Here is a 23,220-nt window from a genome sequence, read left to right as displayed (position 1 = left end):
AAGGCAATGGCAAGCCACTCCAGTACTCTTGCCTAGAAAATCCCATGGATGGAGGAGCCTGGTGGGCTGCAGTCCGTGGGGTCGCTAAGGGTCGGACACGACTGAGCGACTTCACTTTCACTTTTCACTTTCACACATTGGAGAAGGAAATGGCAACCCACTCCAGTGTTCTTGCCTGGAGAGTCCCAGGGACGGGGGAGCCTGGTGGGCTTCCGTCTATGGGGTCACACAGAGTCGGACACGACTGAAGTGACTTAGCAGCAGCAGCAGGTCTTGCTTTAAGCTCACCTTTTACAGATGGAATATGGTCTGGAGCAGCACAGTCCAACAAAAATACAAAGCAAATCATGAAAGCAAGTCATGTAAATTTTCTAGTAGCCACATGAGAAAACTTATCATTTTAACATATAATCAACACTGAAAAATGGAGATATTTTTCATTCATACTTTTAGGCTCTGATTCTGATATTCAGAATGCATTTTACAGCACACTTCAATTTGGACTTGCTGCAATTCAAGTGGTCAAGGGTCACATGTGAGTAGAGACCGCTGTATTCGACAGTGAAGGTCTAGAGCCTTGTTATTCCATGTGTAGCCCACAAATTAGAAGCATCATTTGGAAATCTGTTAGAAATGTTGACTGTCAAGTCTACTTGACAGTCACATCTACTGAATCAGAATCTAAAGTTTAAAAAGATCCCCTTTGCATGTACAATAAAGCTTGAGAAATACTGGTTTAAGGAGTCATGGGTCTCAGGTTCTTCACCTGTCAAATGGAGGTGATAATCCTTACTTGCTAGGACTACTGTGAGGATTCTTGGTTTACTTAATAGACTTTTAATAGTTGAGATGAGAAATATCAATAACCTCAGATATGCAGATAACACCACCCTTATGGCAGAAAGTGAAGAGGAACTAAAAAGCGTCTTGATGAAAGTGAAAGAGGAGAGTGAAAAGGTTGGCTTGAAGCTCAACATTCAGAAAACAAAGATCATGGCATCTGGTCCCATCACTTCATGGGAAATAGATGGGGAAACAGTGGAAACAGTGTCAGACTTTATTTTTTTGGGCTCCAAAATCACTGCGGATGCTGATTGCAGCCATGAAATTAAAAGACACTTACTCTTTGGAAGGAAAGTTATGACCAACCTAGATAGTATATTAAAAAGCAGAGACGTTACTTTGCCAACCAAGGTCCATCTAGTCAAGGCTATGGTTTTTCCCGTGGTCATGTATGGATGTGAGAGTTGGACTGTGAAGAAAGTTGATCGCCAAAGAATTGATGCTTTTGAACTGTGGTGTTGGAGAAGACTCTTGAGAGTCCCTTGGACTGCAAGGAGATCCAACCAGTCCATTCTAAAGGAGATCAATCCTGGGTGCTCATTGGAAGGACTGATGCTGAAGCTGAAGCTCCAACACTTTGGCCACCTCATGCGACGAGTTGACTCACTGGAAAAGACTCTGATGCTGGGAAAGGTTGGGGGCAGGAGGAGAAGGGGACGACAGAGAATGAGATGGCTGGATGGCATCACCGACTCGATGGACATGAGTTTGAGTGAACTCCGGGAGTTGGTGATGGACAGGGAGGCCTGGCGTGCTGTGATTCATGGGGTTGCAGAGAGTCAGACACGACTGAGCGACTGAACTGAACTCTTATTAAAGAAGGTAATGTAATAGAATCGACCTTAGAGCTGGACAGGATGGAATATTAATTCTGGTTCTTTAAAGCTCTGGACCTTCAACAACTCATTTAACTTGAGGCTGAGTTTTCGTAACTATCTAAATTAGGGTTAATACCTACCTTCAACAACTTACTGTTGTTGTCAGGTTGGGGCATGGCACATAGGAGGCATTCAATAGTGGCAGCCATTCATATACATATTTATATGTATATCCTACTGGCTGGGCCAAACTAGAGTAGTAACAAATGACATTAAGTTGCCTTAGTTCACATGGCCATCCATCCCAAACCAAAGTGTTACTTCTTGTGGCTCCAGTGTATATCTCACAAGGAGACCCCAAGGACAGCAAAAAAACGTTTATTTGAAAAAATTACTATGTATTGAAAATATACATTAGAAATTATTACAGACTTCCATAGCATTTCCCTCCCCCACCACAAAAGTAGAAATATCCGCTTGCTATGCTAATGCCATAGGTAAATTCAAACAAAAAGGAAAACATTATCAGCCCCCCTTCCTCATACATTAGCATTGGAGGGGGAGAAGGTCAACTTATATTTGCCAATCAATATGAATTTAACAAGTCCCAGTCTTCAACAGCAAGACACACATATTTCTGCTTTGAAGACTGTGAAGAGCTGCTCTGTTCCTTCTCTGGCTCCTCAAAAGCTCTCTTCTTGCTCTTCTTTGACTCCTGGCTTGAGAGGGCTTCGTGTTTCAACAGTGGCCCATGGCAGTCTGCGGCCTTCTCTTTATAGAACTGGAGCTTCTCAGAAGAGTTCATGTGGGCCTCTGTCAGGGGATACTTCCCTAGGGCTTCTGTTCGAGCCCGCTTCCCATCTGCAAGGATAACAGAGGGAAGGGTGATGAGCTTACTAGGCCAGTTGCTAATGCCTGCCCAAGCCCAGAAAAATGATCCAACGGAAGTGACAAGAGGCCCAAACAGGGTGAGTTTGGATTCATTTCCCCCCTTTTTGTGTGCCTTATAAAGTAATTTACAGCAATATGCACCAGCACAGGTTGAAGGTATGTACTCACAGAGTGTCACAGATTTACAGTCAAATCTCAGATTTGCCTCTTCTTGGATAAATGACCTTGGGCAAGCGACTTGTCTAAGATTCAGTTTTCTCAGATATAGGGATATAAAACCTACTTCATAAGGGTGATGTAAAGATACAAGAAGTAATATACGGTGTTTAGGACAATGCTTGACACAACAGTGAAAGCTCAAAAAATGTCAGCTATCTGGACTTGACTCTGTCTTCTAAGACAGCCAAGTCTGCAGCACAACTCTAGCAAATGATACAACTTTATTCTATATCTTTTGGTACAGAAAAAATTATTTTTCTACTTTTATTTTCCCTTCACTTTAATTTTATCCTTTAACTCCTTTCAGAAAAAATTATGTTAAAATACACATAACATAAATTCAGCATTTTAATCATCTTTGAGTGTATAGTTTTGTGGCATCAAGTACATTCACACTGCTGTGTAAAGATCACCACCATCCATCTGCAGAACTTTTTCAGCTTAGCAAAACTGGTACCTATTAAACAGTAACTCCCTACCACCCTTCACCTCAGTCCCAGCAACCATCATTCTACTTTCTGTCACTATGAACTTGACTACTCTAGGAACCTTGTAAGACTCACACAACATCTGTCCTTTTTTTTTGGCCACAGCACGCAGCATGTGGGATCTTAGTGCCCTGACCAGGGGTCGAAATGTGCTGGATGCACTGGAAGCACAGATTTTTAACCACTGGACCACCAGGGAAGTCCCAACATTTGTCTTCTTTGACGGGTGTATATTACCTAGCAGGATGTCTCTATAAATTTCACCCATGTTATAGCAAGTGTAACAATTTCCTTCCTCCTTAAGGCTGAATGATATTCCATTATATGTAAATACTACATTTTGTTTATCCATTCATCTGTCCATGGACACTTGGATTGCTTCTACTTTTGGCTACACTTCAATTCCTTTTTAATGTTCTGTATTCTATTTTTGTATCCCTGCAAATCTTTTCTGGAACAAGATGGGATATATATAAACACATATGTGAATATATACATACGCTTAATAAGTTATTTTCCTGGTGTGGTGCTCAAAGCTAAGTGTGAACTTACACTATAAGCTCTGCTGACAGTATAAATCTTGGTGATCTAATTAAGTCAATACGATCATAATTAATCTTCCCACTGAGTGAAGATGAGCTAAGTGCCCAAATAATCTAAGGGCAAATACTCCAAAGGAAAGGGAATTTCTCACAGAAGTGCTGAGCTGCTGTTCGGGACTCCAAGGTTTCTTGCGGCTTCATAGCTTCCAAAGTCACACGCTCCCATTGCAGAACAATCTAATAAAATGTATTTGGAAAGATGTGAATCCAAACACAATCTCGAGTTTCTAATCTCAAGTTTTCCTTGTTCCCAACTCCTCTCTTTCCATAAACCCAACCCCCCTGTCGTAATCTTACTTCAGACCACGATAAGTCTCTATTCCAATCTACAAATAAACTGCATGTACTTTACTAAAATTTGAAACCTTAGTCATAATACTTTTCACACATTCCTAGGCCCATTTTCATACCTTAGACTATACCAACTGTAATTCAAACTCTTGTATGTGTGTAAAATAACCACATTTCCATACTCTCAGGATACTTCATGATCAGTTTCCATTTTTTAAAACTGCTACAAATGTATTAATATTTTTATTATAAGTTACTACAAATTCTTTTGAAAATTTGGCTTAGTAGAAACTACACATAAATAAAGAAAAGTCAATAATTATTAATATTTCACATATACCATAAGTAACATGAACTTTAAATTCCACACTTCTCATTATGGTATGCAATGAAATAACCATAAAGACAGACAAACATCTGCAAGATACAGAAGCAGCACAACACATAGTTTAAGAAATCAATTCCAGAGTTAGCTCTACCATTTACTAGCCAGGGGACCCTTGGCAAGTGATTTAGTGGAGAAATTCTGAGACAGACATGGGGAAGTAAAGGGACTCTGTTAGATGGCCTCATTTTTCTGTGTCACCTGCTGAGAATGAGGCAGGAGAACAGTCAGCCTGGAACAGTTTCGGTAAGAGAGCAACAGAAGAGAGATTAAGCACCACTGCCACGTCCTAGGGGCCCAGCTGAGGCTGCGTGGTGCAAAGCTGTTGTATACCTATTGGGTTGTATACCTATTGGGTTGCCGAGCCAGGACCCCAAACTCAGGCCTCTGACTCTCCAGCCCATGCTCTTTTCACCACGTCACCTGCTACCATAACCAAACCACTCCAAGCCCTTATATGACCATCCCATACCTGCCCCAAGTCCACTGGATGAATCCAAGACTCTTTCAGCGCTACAAACTTAGTCTGACAATGGACGCGTGTAACGATTTCAGCATGCATTTTCTGGACAAACTTCAAAGTACTTCTGAAACACTGACTCACCAGCACTCCTTCTTGCTTACCTATAAGGAAGTGATGCTATCATGAGGTGGCTGGATAGGTCCACCACCATGCATTACAGAGTGCGGCCAAGGAAGGATCCAGAACAAAAAGCTCAGTGGGTCCTCCAGGCCTCCTCCAATCAACACTGGTTTAACGTATCTGAAGGAAACAGGCACCAACCACAAGCAAGCTGCATTTACTGGTGCTCTACTACTTGGCTATCTTCTGGGTGCCTACTTTAGTCTGTACTTTACCAACCTGAGGAAGACCATCAAGAAGACAAGACAGCATCAAAGGAAAGTTCAGCGAAGAAGCTGAAAATGGGAGGGCTCAGTCTGCTCAAACTAGCACGGTCTGATCTGGAAATATGGCCTCAATACATGCCACCAGTGTTTCCACCAGTACACGAAGGGTATCGGCTTCGATCGGTTGGATTAAGTGAACTTCCCTGAAAGGGTCATCCAAGACCTCTACCTTCCCAGAAACAATGCTAGCTCTCTGTACATAAAATACAATCTCTAAACTTAAGAAAGAAAGAAAGAGAATGGAAGCGCTAAGGAATAAAAAAAAAGACATTTCCTTACTAAGGAGAGTTAAGAAATTTGCCCTCTAAATGGGAAAGAGTTAGACTTGAATTTTAATCAGTGTAACTTGTTCTCTTTTTCTGGTACACACACAGCTAAGAGAATCTCTCCTTCTGAAGATGGATCATACTGTTTTTCTGCATAGCAAGCAAGAATTCACTTATTTTTTGAGTCACTTATAAGAAGGCATTTTCTTCTAGGTCCAATATGGATGAAGCACAGTCTAGCGACCAGAGCATGAGATGTAATGACTAGCATCTAACAACTTTTCTCAAGTAACTGGGTTAGTTACAAGTCATCAGGGTCTCGAGTTTGACTGAAGATGACAGTTCAGCCAAAGAACACCAAGAGGATTAGCATCTATTCGAGTGTTGAATAAGACACCTGGAATTTATGAAGCCAAATTAACTGTAGGAGAGAAAAATCTGCAATCTGCCTTACCTGATCAGCCCAGCCCTCTGTCTTGCAGTTACTGTGATCAAATTCCTTCAAAGGCACTTTGGAGTGAATGAGGCCGATGTGGGTCTGAAGCTTGTGTTTGACAGCTTTGATGTCCTAGTAAGGGAAAAACAGAACACGAATGGTCAGCACATTCAACACAGTCAATGCAATGGTCAGCACATACATGGTCAACACTTAACTTGTTCTCAGTAGGAAATAAACACTATCATAGATACCTGCCCTTTCTAAATGTCAATTAGCAGAAGCAAAATATCAAACTGTATGCTTGTGAAAGTAGAGAAGGGAACAGAAATCCTACCTTGAGTCCCGTCCCAGAGATATCTAAGCAGTTGAGTTTTCTAAAAGAAAAGAGGTATCCAATTCCTGCATCTGTTATCTCAGGGTTACCTAGATGTCAAAAACAAAGGTAGTATTCTGTTACAGTTATAAGTATTGTTAAAATGTCAACAATAAGCTCAAGAAAAAAGGCCAAATGATGATAAAATATAAAATATTGAGAGAACAAACTTTTCAGAGTAAATTATATATGGGAATCTATCGTTCCTATGAAGAGCCACACGAGATGATCCTTAAGATCTTTTATAGCTCTAAACTTCTGAGGAGTTGGGGGTTAGCAGAGAAATTAATGAACCAGATAGCTACTCCAAAGGGTTTAATTTGGAACCACATAAAAACAGCATATTCTAAACATGTATATAAACAGGTATATTAGACTTTGTTCATAGCCGTTTCAACTCCAAAGTAAAAGATTTTAATAAGATTTTCAAGGATACTTAGACACAAAGACTATTACTGTCTGATTAACCTGCATTAAAAAAAATTATTTATTTTTGGCTGTGCTGGGTCTTTGCTGCAGCACGGGATTTTCTCCAGTTGTGGCAAGGTGAGGCTACTCTCTAGTCACAGTGTGCAGGCTGCTCAACGCGGTGGCTTCTCTTGCTGTGGAGCACAGGTTCTAGGGCAAGCAAGCTTCAGCAACTGTGGTACACGGGCTCAGCAGTTGTGGCCATCGGGCTCCAGAGCACAGGCTCAACAATTGTGGCACATGGGCTTAGATGCTCAGCGGTATGTGAGATCTCACAAACCCGTATCTCCTGCATTGGCAGGTGGATTCTTTACCACTGGGCCACCAGGGAAGCCCTGCGTTTTTTAAAAACAATCCTTTCTTACATGGAATCTTCTCATATCAGAGAGAACTGCATTTAGCACTGGGTCCTCAAGAGCATGAGCACAGTGCTGGCACATTGCAGACACACACACACAAAAAATCTGCTAAATGAATATACTTCCTGGGGAGGAAGGGAGGGCATTATTATCTTCATCTTACAGAAGCCAAGACCAAGACTCAGAGAGTTTAAATAACTTGCCCAAGGGCACACAGTAGCAGAGCAAGGAGTGTCCTCTGACCTCAAATGCCTGCTCTCTCTCCTCTTTTGACACCAACCATCCTGCCACATAGTCAATAGATGCTCAGTTAAATCATAACTGATCTTATAATCTACTACTGGAATCAGTATCTGGTTCATCTTGAGTAAGTATCAAAATTGTGAATTTATCCAGATCTTCACCAAGCAATTATTGATAAAAATGATCTAGCTGACAGACACTATCAATCAGCAACTCAAAGATAAGTAAAGATCAGCCAAATGTCCTCTGTGCTGTGAATATACAGTGAATATGACCTCTCTGCAGAGAAGAAGCGGCATGAGTGAATCCATAAGGGCTTTTACTACCCTACAGAGTGGTACCACAGCAGGAAAGGTATCTGGCCAGGAGATAACAGTCTCCGGCTTTAGTCCTGCTCTGCCACTAACTTGCTGGGGCACCTAAGAATCACCCTTCAATTTTATCAGCTCTCAAAGGGGAAGAACTAGATGATTTCTAAGTCCATTCTTCCAATATTAATCATCTATAACTTCTAACAGAACTTACAAGATAAATCTAATAACGATAGATTTTCAAGGCCTCTCTTCATCACTCGAACTGGTGCCGTCATTTTCCGCACCCCGGCATCGGATAAACAATTATCCTTCAGGCGGAGTTGAGTTACACTAGGAAACAAAGTCCATGAGTAAATTACTTAAAAAGCGTTTGAGAAAATCAAGTTATGAGAATGTTTTCATAAATTTCATTTAAAAATGTATCTTCTAAACCTTGCTATTTCACACTTAATGCATTTAACAGAATTAAAGATCCTTTGATGCTTTCAGTTACTATGTGAGGGTTAACTTGAGACCAAAGAAGCATGTAGTACTAGCCTCAGATGGTAGAGGGCACTAAAGGTATATGGTGGAATGAGGTAAGCAGAGACTTCATTAAGAAGATAAATACACTTGTTCCACACAAAAACTGCATTCTTGACAAATGTGTCAAAAACATTCTAAACGTTGGGACAGTCTGCTAAAGAACTCCTATGAGAGTCCTTCATATAAGGCACAGTTCTTTCATTCTAATATTTTATAAATCCAATTTTCAGAATGGATTTATAAGGTATAGTCATAAGGCAATCCATTCAGCTAACCTGTAATTGGTGTGTTAATGTGCTCCATTGTCCCACATGCATGAAATCCGAACTTTTATCAACCTCACAAAAAAATACCTTATCTACAGGGCAGTATGTCGGTGTCACTTCCTAGGCAGGCTTGAGGGAAAAGATTAGACTCAGGTTTGTAGTGCTTCTGTCCTTCTGGATATTTATGAAACCATAAAGGAATCCATCTGGCCTTCTCTTTGCAAGCCAGACTGAGATCAGTCAGACTATTTATCAAGGGTGTGAACTGGGTGCTTTCTTTAGATTATGGTTCTTGAAAATAACTTCTATGGGTGTCTTTTAATAGTTCACTTTTTAAATGATTTACAGCTCAATGACAGTTAAAATAGAAAATAATGATTGCAAAAATTATATAACTTCTCATCTCTTTCTAGAATAAATCAGGGCAAATTCATTTTTCAACCCAGGTAGTGTCAAGTACTGTTTGTCGAAATAAATTTTATTTAGATAAACGAACCTAGTAACTTACTTTCCTGAGTTGTCCAATCAACATTGCTTGTATCACGTAAATGGAGATTGAAAATGTTTTAGAAAAAAAGTTAGCAAATAAACACAGGACTGGGAAGTAATTAACATCCTTCCCACTGGATCATCCTTTAAAAAACAAAACAACTCATTTACAAATGGTGGCAGGTCAATACCTAGACAGGGCCTCATTGGTGAGATGTTCTAGAAGTTCATGCTCATCTCCAAGCTTGCAACAGGAAAGATCCAGACAGGTCAGCTCCCGGAAAGACTTAATCTCCTCGAGTTTTTCTGAAATCACCAGGTATCTGTGGGGCATGGACAACAATCAACAGCTTTTCTTTTCCTTCTTTTAAAACATCACCATATGTGGCTTTGTAATACATAACATTCCATCAGGACTAGATACTACGTAATAAGCAGACTTTACTGATTACTATGTAGGCATAGGTTATAAAAACTTTAAATAAATACATAAAAACATACAAGCAAAGGCAAGACACAAGAGAAAATACCTGCTTTGTTAGAAGTCAGACCTTGGGGACAGTGTTGGGACTTTTTCAGAGAATTTCCAAACTTTAGGATACTCATAATTCTAATCACTCATTAAGATTGCTTTTTACTTAATGCTAAGTATCCAGTGCTTTGAAAACTGGAACAGGCCAAGAATTCTGGATTCTAACCAGTACATGACCAACAACATACCACATCAAAGATTTATTTGTCAGATCAGGTTTTATCTTTTCTACTTGTTTGAGCAGCTGCCCACTCCCCAGTGCCACGGTTAGCCTGCTAACTTTACTCCCAAGTTATGTGCAGCATGACTACAACAAGAACTCATTCCAAACTAGATGCTTATTAAGACAAACCTGTGAGCATGAACACTTTAATTACACTGGGCACCAGGCCAGACTGCTATCGTGGCGTATCAGAAGGCCTCTGGAGAGGAAGAGAAGATTAAAAAGACACTGCTGTGGTCTCCACCCTGCTTTCTAGTTGTCCATCTATTTCATATGAGGTCAGCAAGAAAAAATGAAAAGGGATTAGAAGTGACAGGAAACAGGAGAGGAGCCTAAAAAAAAAAAAAAAAACAGGGAAAGGGAAACGCCTGTGGCAAGGGCATGCCTTTCTCATCCATTTTCCTCATAGATGTCTAGAAGTTTTCATAGTGATATGGTTCACTAGGATCAGTGGGCTTATATTTAAAAGTGTTCACATTTCTCTTCTATCACCAGGATCATAATTATCAAAAAGAGCATTGAATAATCCAAGGACAAGAAGAGCGTCAGATCTCTTTTCTGCCTACTTCCAATCAGAATAAGATACACTGAAGCTGATCACTGGCCTGACTGCTGGGTACAGATGGCTTGGGGCATTGATACCCCCTTTAAGCTGCCTGGTGACTGAGCTCAGCTGGGTACACAAATGAGCCTTATTTACTCAGACATATTTTAATTACACTGTAAATAAAGCTTCTGTTTTCCATCTTCCAATGGTAGAGTTGAAGTGGGTTAATGGGGATTTGGGGGATTAATGGCAATTAGAGAAAGGAAAACACACATCCTTTGATTAATTAACTAAAAGATTTTTAGTAATTGTGAGACATGGGTTATCTGGGAAGGACACAACGATGTATAACATGATTCACAAACATTACAAAAATCAAGACTAAGAAATGAAATGTGCAAAGCCACAGACACTACTAGATGCTTATCTCGGACATAAATGAAGCTCTAGGGTCTTGCTGAAAATTAATCTTCCAACTTTCCCTTTAAAAAGTTCAGAAGAATGTAATGGAGAAGCAACAGAAAGAGCATAGTTTAGTGTCAGACCTGTGTTTGGATTTCAGCAAGGCTAATTACTTGTATGATTGTAAGAAAGTTACTTAACCTCTGCAAGTCTCAATTTCTCCAGCTAGAAAATGGAGCTGATGATTATTTTCTTTAAGGATTATTAAGAAAATTAGAAAAAAAATGTTTCAAAAGTAAACAGCATCTTATAGGCCCTCATTAAATGGTGTGTGTGCTTGTACTCGGTCATGTCCGACTCTCTGTGAGGCTATGCACTGTAGCCTGCTAGGCTTCTGTGTCCAGGGAATTTTCCAGGCAATAATACTGGAGTGGGTTGCCATTTCCACCTCCAGGGGGGTCTTCCCTACCTGGGTCGAGCCCGACTGCATCTCCTACATTTGCAGGCATATTCTTTATCACTGAGGCACCTGGGAGGCCCCATTAAATGGTAGCTATTATAATTACTTCAGTTATAAAGGGTGATATTTTAAGAAAAATGTACTTACCTCCTATGACCATCAGTGGGATTAAAAATCAGAGGGAAGAGACGGTTTTATAGGTTGAAACATAGACAAATTTCTCCTTTTGGCAGGCAGCTTTGTGACCCAACCCCAAACAGCAAGTGCCTACACTTAACCAATTACCTTATTTTTCAATGCTGGTAAAACCTTTGTTGCCGCAGCTTCAGCTGGGAATTGCAAATACAAACCCAAATCTCCTGCCCTCTTCCTATTTCCCTTCAGGGATTCAAAAGCAGAAGGGAAGTTTTCAATCACAACTGAAAATCCTACCCTTATATTTGGATAAGACAGCACTGTCTGATTACTTATTTGGAATTGTTGTAATAAAATGAGTCAAGAGATTGTTTAAAATGTTTCTTATATTTTTCCGATTATAAGGAAAACATTCCTTAAAAAAACCCTAAAATCTAGAAAATTATAAGAAAATTAAAACCAATTTCAATTCCATTATCTAAATTACATTTCAGTGAGCTTCCCTCTTTTTCCCCCTATATATGCAATGCATATAAAATTTTCTATTTTTTCACAAACAAACTTGGGATCATATATGTAATTTTAATTATTCTTTTTCATTTGTTACATAATGAACATTTTACCAAATCATTTTAAATGATCTTTGGATATTATCTTAACAGTTACACGATTACTTAATTTCCTCTTGTTGGATATTCAGCTTCTAGGTTTTCACTGTTACAACTAGTACTACATTGAATACCCTTATGTAAAGTATTTGTTCTCATATTTGATTATCACATTAGAAATTCAAACAGACTCTATTATAATAAATGGAATTATTGACTCAAACAAATGATATGGATATTTTTAAGGCTTTTGCTACATGCTACCAAGTTGCTTTCCAGAAATGCTACATTATGTGTTCATTAAATGTGAATGAAAGTGCTATTCTCATCCAATTTGACCAGTGGAACAGTATGCAGACATCACATAGGATATGAAGCATTTTCCCCATTGTGAGGAATACCTAAGCTATAATGGTAAATGGAGGAAAAAGCAGAATACAAGAGTATATTCACAAATGTACAAAGATACATTATTTGAAAATGATTACCATGAATGATTTCCAGTATTCTTGCCTGGGAAATTCCATGGAGAGAGGAGCCTGGCAAGCTACAGTCCTATGGGATTGCAAAGACTCTGACATGACTTAGCAACTAAACCACCACCACCATGAATGATGGAACTATAAACTTTATTAAACAGTTTTATGTTTCTCAAATAGTATGTATTTGCCCTTATAAAATAATTTTAAAACAATCTTTATATCATAACTATTTTTCATTGTTCTAATTTTTCCACAATGAACATAAATAACTTGGAATAAAAAATGAAGGAGTAAAATGTCCTTTTTCCCTTCTTTTTATCATATGCCTCTTGGTTCAGTTCAGTCGTGTCCGACTCTTTGCAACACCATGAACCGCAGCACACCAGGCCTCCCTGTCCATCACCAAATCCCAGAGTTCACCCAAACTCCTGTCCATTGAGTTGGTGATACCATCCAACCATCTCATCCTCTGTCATCCCCTTCTCCTCCTGACCTCAATCTTTCCCAGCATCAGGTGGCCAAAGTACTGGAGTCTCAGCTTCAACATCAGTCCTTCCAATGAACACCCAGGACTGATCTCCTTTAAGGATGGACTGGTTGGGATCTCCTTGCGGTCCAAGGGACTCTCAAGTGTCTTCTCCAACACCACAGTACAAAAGCATCGATTCTTCTGTGCTCAGCTTTCTTCACAGTCCAACTCTCACATCCATACATGACCACTGGAAAAACCATAGCCTTGACTAGACAGACCTTTGGGGACAAAGTAGTGTCTCTGCTTTTTAATATGTGTCTAGGTTGGTCATAACTTTCCTCCCAAGGAGCAAGTGTCTTTTAATTTTATGGCTGCAATCACCATCTGCAGTGATTTTAGAGTCCCCCCCAAAAAAAGTCAGCCACTGTTTCCCCATCTATTTCCCATGAAGTGATGGGACCAGGTGCCATAATCTTAGTTTTCTGAATGTTGAGCTTCAAGTCAACTTTTTCACTCTCCTCTTTCACTTTCATCAAGAGGCTCTTTAGTTCTTCTTCACTTTCTGCCATAAGTGTGGTGTCATCTGCATATCTGAGGTTATTGATATTTCTCCCGGCAATCTGATTCCAGCTTGTGCTTCTTCCAGCCCAGCGTTCCTAATGATGTACTCTGCATATAAGTTAAATAAGCAGAGTGACAACATACAGCCTTGACGTACTCCTTTTCCTATTTGGAACCAGTTGTGGTTCCATGTCCAGTTCTAGCTATTGCTTCCTGACCTGTATTAGGTTTCTCAAGAGGCAGGTCAGGTGGTCTGGTATTCCCATCTCTTTCAGAATTTTCCACAGTTTATTGTGATCCACACAGTCAAAGGCTTTGTCATAGTCAATAAAGCAGAAATAGATGTTTTTCTGGAACTCTTACTTTTTGGATGATCCAGCGAAGTTGGCAATTTGATCTCTGGTGCCTCTGCCTTTTCTAAAACCAGCTTGAACATGTGGAAGTTCACGGTTCACGTATTGCTGAAGCCTGGATTGGAGAATTTTGAGCATGACTTTACTAGCATGTGAGATGAGTGCAATTGTGTGGTAGTTTGAGCATTCTTTGGCATGCCTTTCTTTGGGATTGGAATGAACACTGACCTTTTCCGGTCCTGTGGCTACTCCTGAGTTTTTCAAATTTGCTGGCATATTGACTGCAGCACTTTCACAGCATCATCATTTAGGAGTTAAAATAGCTCACCTGGAATTCCATCACCTCCACTAGCTTTGTTCATAGTGAAGCTTCCTAAGGCCCACTTGACTTCACATTCCAGGATGTCTGGCTCTAGGTGAGTGATCACACCATCGTGATTATCTGGGTCGTGAAGATCTTTTTTGTACAGTTCTGTGTATTCTTGCCACCTCTTCTTAATATCTTCTGCTTCTGTTAGGTCCATACCATTTCTGTCCTTTATTGTGCCCATCTTTGCATGAAATGTTCCCTTGGTATCTCTAATTTTCTTGAAGAGATCTCTACTCTTTCCCATTCTATTGTTTCCTCTATTTCTTTGCAAGATCGCTTTTGGTTAGCCTTGTTTTAATGGTCATATTGATTGTGCATCTTAATAGTAAGCTGCCTTTCACATTTTGAATGACAAAAATTCATATAACAGTATACTATTGGAGAAGGCAATGGCAACCCACTCCAGTATTCTTGCCTGGAGAATCCCAAGGACAGAGGAGCCTGTTGGGCTGCCGTGTGTGGGGTCGCACAGAGTCGGACACGACTGATGTGACTTAGCAGCAGCAGCAGCAGCATACAGCTATTTAAAAAATCTACACATATTGATGGCAAATAATTTTGAAAATACGTGAAAGAGCAAAGTGCTTAAGAGTGTGAGCACAGTGCTGCGTTTGTATACCAAAGAGGAGAGCTATACATGCATGGGTATGTACAGAGTATTTCTGGAATTATGTAAAGAAAACTGATAACGGTAGTTGCCTCTGGGAAAGAGCAAAGGAGAGAGATGGGAGGAAGGCTTATGTTTCGCTTTATACCCTTTTGTATTTGTGTTTAAGTCCTTTTCTGTGTAATTTTTTCAAGTTTTTCTTTTTAATTAGTAGATGCCTTGAAAGTTATTTTACATGATAATGGTATAAAAAATTTAAATAAGTCAATAAAAGTATATGAGCAAAGGCAATCATAAGAGAAAACATGCTCTGTTAGAAAATAGACGGTGGTTCTTGCGTTGGGGACCTTACTGAAAATTTCCAAACTTTAAGATACTTGAAATTTTAATCACCTCTTCTTTGAAAGCTGCTTTTTATCTAATGTTCAATATCTAGTGGTCTGAAAACTGGAATGGAGATGAGAACTCTGGGTACTAATCTTCACATCCCCGAAAGTACACCAAGAGATATCTGGCAGACCACATCTTGTCTTTCCTATTTTCTCCTACTAGAAAAGTTGGTATTTTCTATCTAATGAAAGAGCTGTGGCAATCAACTAATCCTTACAAAGTGTTTTCAAAATAAATAAATTAAAAAACAAAAACACTAACAAAATCAAAAAACAAAATAAAGCTAAGTGTTGTCTGGGAGGGTGCGGGAAGGGAGAAAGACAATGATTTTTCTCAAAATGGCCTACCACTTAGTGTTTGAAAATTCTAAACTCAAGTGCTGTTTGATGGGGGAAGCCCCCAAGCCCACTAAGTCCCGGAACCTGACAGAATTGACACACCCAATAAAATACTCATTATCATAATCAGAACACCCACCTGTTTCGCAAACACAAGGAGCAAAGCACCAGACTTCCATAGGCCTCAGTGAATTTCTGTAAAGCTCTCAGCCCCGCACCAGGCTCTGTGAATTTCTGTCTGGCTTCAGCAGCAGAGAACAGCTTTTCAGCAATCTGCTCAGGAAAGCCGATAAGGGAATCAATGTGGTCAACATTGTCAGAGATGAAGCCCAGGACAAGGCTGAAGAGGGATTTGGCAGAGTACCGAAGATTTCCCTCCCGGGTGTATGTGAAGATAAAATGATCAGTCTTCTCTTTCTGTGCAGTGTCATCTTCCCTGTTCATGCAAAGCTCCACAGAAAAGCCTTTGGGAAACAGTCTGAAAGGCCTCGGCTTCTGCAGGCTACTCCTAACGTCATCCAAGGCCAGATTGACCATGTGCAGTTGCCCATTTTCTCGCACGTAGATGGGCCCTGAGTCCAGATGGTTTTCTGAGTTGAGGTAGTAAGACATTGCCTTGGTTGTGACTGTAAAAGCAAGGTACAAGGGAAGAAAACCCAATTAAAATGCTCTTTGTAAAAATGTAACTTCACCATGCTGTGCCCAGAGCTTTATGAGCCTACCAGGCAGGCCCTCTGGCTGTTTTCGGGAATCAAAGCTTACCAGTTGCCTGTGAACCCTGGCACTGGAGGTTGCCTCTGTTACCTTGACCTGGAATGCCCGTTCCTACTCTTCCCCTTTTCTTGTCTGCCTGGTGAACTCCTATTCATCTTTCAAAAACCAGCTCAAATCTCATTTCTAAAATTCACTTTAGGGTTTCCCTGGTGATTCCGTGGTTAAGAAACCACCTGCTGATGCAGGGGGCATGGTTTCAATCCCTGGTCTAGGAAGATTCCACATGCCTCAGGGCAACTAACCCATGCACTGCAACTACTGAACCTGCGTATCCTACCGTCCATGCTTCTCAAGAGGAGAAGCCACCACAGCGAGAAGCCTGAGCACCACAATAACCCAGCTTGCCACAACTAGAGAAAAGTCCACTCAGCAACGAAGACCCAGCACAGCCGAAAATAAACAAGTAAATAAACAGAACTCACTCTAAGTTATCACAGCAGCAGAAGACAGTCACTGGCTAGGAAAGTCACGGTAGCACAGCTGACATTAGCAAAACAATTGAAAATAATCTCAGTGTCCAACAAGGGTGCTGTTACATAAATGTTACATCCACACCATGGAATGCTATGCAGCCATCAAAATGATAAAATTTTTATTGACTTGCAAGTTACAAATATGAATAGTAAAAATGCAGAATTTACTATTTCTATTTTAAAATATGTTTTCACACAGAACAAAGAATAGAAACTAGTAACTCCCTTCCTTCCTACCCTGGCACCTTCCACACATTTCTTTATTACACTTGGCTCGCATTTCTGCTACTGATTTATTTCTAGGCGTGTCCTGCTGATTTGAGCTCCTTGAGATCAGAGATCATGTTTAATTCATTCACCCTAACACAGTGCTCTGGCATGTAATGGTCCCTGAGTAGATAGTCCTGGAACTAAAGTTTACTCTTTTACAAAACTTTACACAGAACACAAGCAACACTTTTTTTTTTTGGATCCACAAATAAAGACCTCCATCACAAGAGCTAACTAAAAGCTATTAAGCTGAGATGCTAGATCCAAGGGCCAAAATAGTGAGCTCTCATTCCTTAATTTCTTCAGTTAATTAGCACTGCAGAGGTAAGGCAAAATATCAAAAACAGCAGGATATTTATGCAATCATGTGGATGACATTTTTATGCCCAAGTACTAATTGGAATAAATATTTGCTTTCCCGAGGAACTGTGAGATTTAAAATATTTGAGAAACTGCCACACTAAATAAAATGAAGTATGATTATCACTACTACAATTTTTAGGTAAAATTTAATACAATACAGGACAAACAGCTGCTATTATCTCTAAAAGACTGATTGACTTTTAGAGTGAACCAACCCAGCTTTGTCTGCATTAATGCAGGGCTAGAATGTAGCTCTGAATTCACCCACTTAAAAGTTTCAATCAATCAAGTCAGTGATCAAAAATGCTGAGGCTGGAAAGATCAAACTGTGATCCTATTGCAGGCATCAGTATGATCCATGTTTCTCCAGAGGATAATTATGCGTGTAAAAGTACACCAGAAAAGAGGGCCCTGCAATGCCACGCCCAAGAGCCTCATTCTTTCCTGCTCATCTTATGCCTTACTCTCTGGCCAAGCCATACTACCCAGGTTAAGCTGGCTGTGTTCTCTCGTCCCATTGGCCTTTGCACATCCTGCTCCCTTTGGCTGGAACACCCTTCTCAGCTTCCCTGACCTAGCTGATTCCTAGTTCTCACTAACAGCTAGCTCAACCACATCCCTCTCCTGGGAAAACTTCCTAACCCCTGCACTAGTGCACATGTCTGTCTGCACCAACGTCTCTTTCTATACAGCACTTAGCACTGTGTACTGTCTGTTCACTTGTTATTATTTTCAAAGTTGTGAGCTCTTTGAGGGCAAGGCACTTGTTTGATTCAAATGCCTAGCTTGAGTAAGCCCTCAATAGATATTTGCTGAACCAAATGAGAGGAAAAGTGAGACCTCAGAAGAACAAACTTAGGGCTCTGAGCCGCAGGGCCTGCTGATACTGTTGCTAGGAGCCAGATCCTCTTCCAGGCAACAGCTGCAGACTCCTCCCCCAACTCACCAGACCCTTTTGCAGGTGGTAGAAGCAAAGAGGATGATGGGAGTATATTGTTACTGGTACTACCAGGGAGGGGGAGAAAAAGAATCTAAAAAAACAGAAAAAAAAAATCCTGTCACGGTGCCAACTGTCATAACCCATACTCTTGCCAGTATTCAGTGCCTCTGCTAAGGTGATAATTTTACTTATTCTAAGCTTTTCTTCCAGGGGTAAGCACATGGTTCCTTCAATCTCACAGAGTTTAATCCTGATGAGGAGACAAAGCAGATCCCTTCTGGTCTTCTCCTCTGGACTTGAACATTCATAGTCCTTTTCTACCTGTAGACCTGGAAGTAGATACCAGGCACAGCCCCACGTAAGAATGACCTGATTTTAAAAGTGAAAAAACAGATTCTATGGGAGTTAACAGAAAGAATCAGCACTCTATAAGCCCCCTGGCAATGAAACAGGGTCTGCTCATATGTAGCACCCCTAGCCATCATTCCTAATAGTGTGGCCCATAGATTCTAGGGTAAAACAAATGGACGAATGGAGGACCACTTCCGGCGAAAATCAGAAAACTGATTCCATCCAGCAGAGGGCACAGGAAGTCAGGGACCAAAGTGAAGATGCTAACCCAGGCTGCCCAAAATCCCAGCAGCTTCTGCTTCCATGAATTTTTTTTTTTTTTGGATCTTAGTTCCCTGATCAAGGATTGAACCTGAGCCCCTGCACTGGGAGTGCAGAGTCTTAACCACTGGACTGCCAGGGAAGTCTCACATGAATCATTTTCAAAATAAAATAGTTCTGGCTATATTTTACCTTTACTTTTTTACTTACTCATCAAATGCTAGTTCTCTTTCTAAATGATGAAAAAAGAAAATAATTTCTGAAGAGTAAAACCTACATCATTTGTCCAGAGATGCCATGGGCTCTCTGTTCTTCAACTATGGTACCTGAGGAACGGACCATGATCAGGAAATTCCAGGGACCTTTGATTTCTACTACTAAATTTGTGTATCTTGCTCCCAACAAGAAGCAAGCTTCCTAAGAGTTTGTGAGGTACCATAAAATGACCTAAGAATTATATTAATGTTTAAGCCTTTCAAAGTTAAGAACTGTAAAGACAAGAAAATTCCAAAGTTTCTGCACTTGGCTCTGCTTGTTCCTGGCTATTATACAGAGTGGTCTATTATAAGGGAGCCCCTCAGGAGACACAGCCTGTTCTCTATCAAGGAAAAAATCCTAGACGAACTGGAAAATTAAAGTAATTAGTATGTGAAAGAATAACAATTATTCAGTGAAGGTCTGTATTAGCTATATTTCATACTAGATCAACAGAATAGCAAGGTAGCCTCTGATAGTTTTCCAGCCTGTCTCTGGAGAGGTGGTTCTGTAACCCATAAAATCTCATAGAAAACTATTACAATAGTACATGTTCTAGTATTTGGTCACCACAAATGAGCCAAAGTTACCATGAACATGTCATTTCATCAAATGAATAAAATGTAGCCTTACTACATTAAAAATTCAGTTCTCTACTACCTCTTCAAATAAGAGGCAAGATAAAATAAGTGATAACTAAACATGTTTTAGAACTTGAAGCCAGTTCACCAAGCAAGAACTATGACTATCCAGAGGGGATTGGAAAGATGTAGTCAGGGAAGCAGACTACAGGAGACAATTAAAATTGCGAGCTGAGCCTACACTTACGTACTTTGAAAAGAAAAACAAGAAAACACCTAACTTTAAGCTGGAGTCAAGATTGCTGGGAGAAATATCAATAACCTCAGATATGCAGATGACACCACCCTTATGGCAGAAAGTGAAGAGAAACTAAAAAACCTCTTGATGAAAGTGAAAGAGGAGAGTGAAAAGGTTGGCTTGAAGCTCAACATTCAGAAAACGAAGATCATGGCATCTGGTCCCATCACTTCATGGGAAATAGATGGCGAAACAGTGGAAACAGTGTCAGACTTTATTTTTGGGGGCTCCAAAATCACTGTGGATGCTGACTGCAGCCATGAAATTAAAAGACGCTTACTCCTTGGAAGGAAAGTTATGACCAACCTAGATAGCATATTAAAAAGCAGAGACATTACTTTGCCAACCAAGGTCTGTCTAGTCAAGGCTATGGTTTTTCCCATGGTCATGTATGGATGTGAGAGTTGGACTGTGAAGAAAGCTGAGCGCTGAAGAATTGATGCTTTTGAACTGTGGTGTTGGAGAAGACTCTTGAGAGTCCCTTGTACTGCAAGAAGATCCAACCAGTCCATCCTAAAGGAGATCAGTCCTGGGTGTTCATTGGAAGGATTGATGCTGAAGCTGAAACTCTAATACTTTGGGCACCTCATGCGAAGAATTGACTCATTGGAAAAGACCCTGATGCTGGGAGGGATTGGGGGCGGGAGGAGACGGGGACGACAGAGAATGAGATGGCTGGATGGCATCACCAGCTCGATGGACATGAGTTTGAGTGAACTCCGGGAGTTGGTGATGGACAGGGAGGCCTGGCGTGCTGTGATTCATGGGGTCGCAAAGAGTCGGACATGACTGAGCGACTGAACTGAACTGAACTTAGTAGGTAAAGTAAGACAGCAATCTCTCAGAAATAATAAAACATAGTAAGACTATGACGATAATAAAAGTGGGTGGGATAGCTCCCACTGAGTTGCCAAGCACTGTTAGGTACTATATTAAATGTAATTCTCAACAAAACTATGAGGTAAGGTTCGCCATTCAATAGATAAAGGGGCTCAGAGACTAAAAGTAACTTACTTAAGAAACAGAACTAGTAAGTGGCAGGGCCAGAATTCAATCTCAAAGCTGTATCACTCCAAAGCTCAAGTTCTTTCCACTGCATGATGCTGTCTCTCAAGAATAAAAATATGACATCAGCTTTAAGGATTAAAAAAAAAATGTTAAAAATTAATCTCACCCACCTGTTTGAGCCCTCTGGTATTCACTGACTCAAGCTAGGGAGGGGGGCTGAGAGAGGGCAGAGATAAAAAAAAACAGTGGACATATGAGAAAAGAGTTGGTGGGAACTGAGCCAGGACAAAAGCTACACTGAGGCTTTCCCCTTTCCTCTGCCAGGGCAGAAATTACCCATATCCACACACCAGGAAAACATCTGTCACTCCATGGCCTTCATCCCAAGGCTGCAGACACCCTCAGTTTATTTGAAAATGCAGTATTCTTAAGCAAATGTCTAACATTAAAAACATGAACGGAAACTAGTTCCAAACCACCAATGACCAAGTAACAATCTTAGGTTTATTGTTATGGATCACCACCATTATTCAATTCTCAATTCATTTGTTTTATAACTTGCACTTGCCCACCTGCCTTCTCTCCCATACCTAGCTCCTTATTTGCCTCTTAGGAGAGGCCAATCTCTCCTACATCCGGACATCTGACAGTTTTTCTACCTGCCAACTGTAGAGCTTCTCACACAAAATCCAATCTCTGCACTAAAAATCCTAATCCTCTCCTTTCACCCACTCCCAACTCCCCTGCCCTCAACTCTCAAACCTCACGCCCTTCCAATCTTTCCATGATCCCTCTGAACGTGGCTCCCGGTGGCCCAAATGCAATCACACCTTCACCTGGCTCTCCCTCCTTCCGCCGCACCCTCCCTAACCCCCCTGCACTCTTTCTCTGTCCTTTATCATGTAGTCTTCCTTTCCTCCCATTCTCTGAGATTCCCTCTCCTGGGACTCCAAACTCTCCATCTTTTCCCTCCTCTTCAAAACCTCCTTCCTTCACGACTCACAAGGTCCAACTTCACAGTCCACAGCCCTAACTTTTCTCCCCTGCCCCCAAACCCCACCCCCTCTCTTATTCCAATCCTCGATCCTTTACTCCTGCTGCTAAGTCACTTCAGTCGTGTCCGACTCTGTGTGACCCCATAGACGGAAGCCCACCAGGCCCTCCCCCCCGCCCCCCGTCCCTGGGATTCTCCAGGCAAGAACACTGGAGTGGGTTGCCATTTCCTTCTCCAATGTGTGAAAGTGAAAAGTGAAAGTGAAGTCACTCAGTCGTGTCCGACCCTTAGCGACCCCATGGACTGCAGCCTACCAGACTCCTCCATCCATGGGATTTTCTAGGCAAGAGTACTGGAGTGGCTTGCCATTGCCTTCTCCGTGCCTTCTCCTAGCACTCCTCAAATCCCATTCCCTCACCCCCTCCCCAGTACTGCAATTCTCCGTTTCTCTCTAAATTCCCAGGCGTAGGCGTGACCCTCCCCAAGTGCACCCAAGCTAATCCTGTTAACGAACCTCAATTCTCACACCCCATACCCTAGCCCAGCATCAACTCCACCCTTAAACCCATCTCTGACACCCCGAGAGCCTCACCCTCACACCCTTCACCCAACCACACCCCAGCCCCGACCCTCTCGGTCTTCCCCTCCCATATCCGACCCCTCCCTCAAACCCCACACCCGGCCCCACTCGCAGCCCCGGTATCCGTGAGCGGCCCAGCCCGCGGCCGCCACCTACCTGTGCCCCTGTGTGGGGCAGCCAGCGGCAGCTCCTCTGTGGCGGCTCCCTCCTCCTGCCGCGCGGCTGAGGCGGGGAAGCGGTTCCGCGCCCCCGGCACAAAGCTAGGGAGGGTGGGACACAGAGTGGGCGGGAGGAAGGAGAGAGCTGGGGGCGACCTGGCGCCGTGAGACCGCGGGGCCGGCGGGGGCGGGAGGGAAGACTGGGCAGGGGAGGCGCGCCTGCGCGAGACCCGGCGTGAGGGGAGG

General features: G+C 41.5%; 1 protein-coding gene across 1 annotated transcript; it reads right to left on the bottom strand.

Moving 5' to 3' along the window:
* Positions 1-2,023: 2,023 nt before the first annotated feature.
* On the bottom strand, positions 2,024-23,215 carry LRRC42 (leucine rich repeat containing 42). Its single transcript, XM_055402092.2, has 8 exons — positions 22,973-23,215; positions 15,808-16,294; positions 9,380-9,511; positions 8,120-8,238; positions 6,486-6,574; positions 6,167-6,280; positions 3,954-4,038; positions 2,024-2,522 (listed from the first exon to the last, which is right to left on the bottom strand). The coding sequence occupies exons 2-8, from the start codon at positions 16,278-16,280 to the stop codon at positions 2,248-2,250; spliced, it is 1,287 nt and encodes a 428-aa protein (XP_055258067.1). The 5' UTR covers positions 16,281-16,294; positions 22,973-23,215; the 3' UTR covers positions 2,024-2,247.
* Between the last annotated feature and the right edge of the window lie 5 nt (positions 23,216-23,220).

This window comes from Moschus berezovskii, chromosome 4 (assembly GCF_049115385.1).
Source record: "Moschus berezovskii isolate FMDL1 chromosome 4, NW_MosBer_1.0, whole genome shotgun sequence".
Lineage (NCBI taxonomy): Eukaryota > Metazoa > Chordata > Mammalia > Artiodactyla > Moschidae > Moschus > Moschus berezovskii.
The sequence above is the reverse complement of the archived record's forward strand: the minus strand, read 5'-3'. Positions and strand labels throughout refer to the sequence as shown.

What these genes read in the sequence shown, in the direction of transcription:
- LRRC42 (XM_055402092.2), bottom strand. Translation starts at nt 16,280, where the DNA reads ATGTCTTACTACCTCAACTCAGAAAACCATCTGGACTCAGGGCCCATC. An exon ending in ACCAATGAGGCCCTGTCTAG is followed by an intron (nt 8,239 to 9,379) that starts GTATTGACCTGC and finishes TTTGTTTCCTAG; the next exon opens with TGTAACTCAACTCCGCCTGA. An exon ending in AACAGCAGCTCAGCACTTCT is followed by an intron (nt 2,523 to 3,953) that starts GTGAGAAATTCC and finishes TTATCCTTGCAG; the next exon opens with ATGGGAAGCGGGCTCGAACA.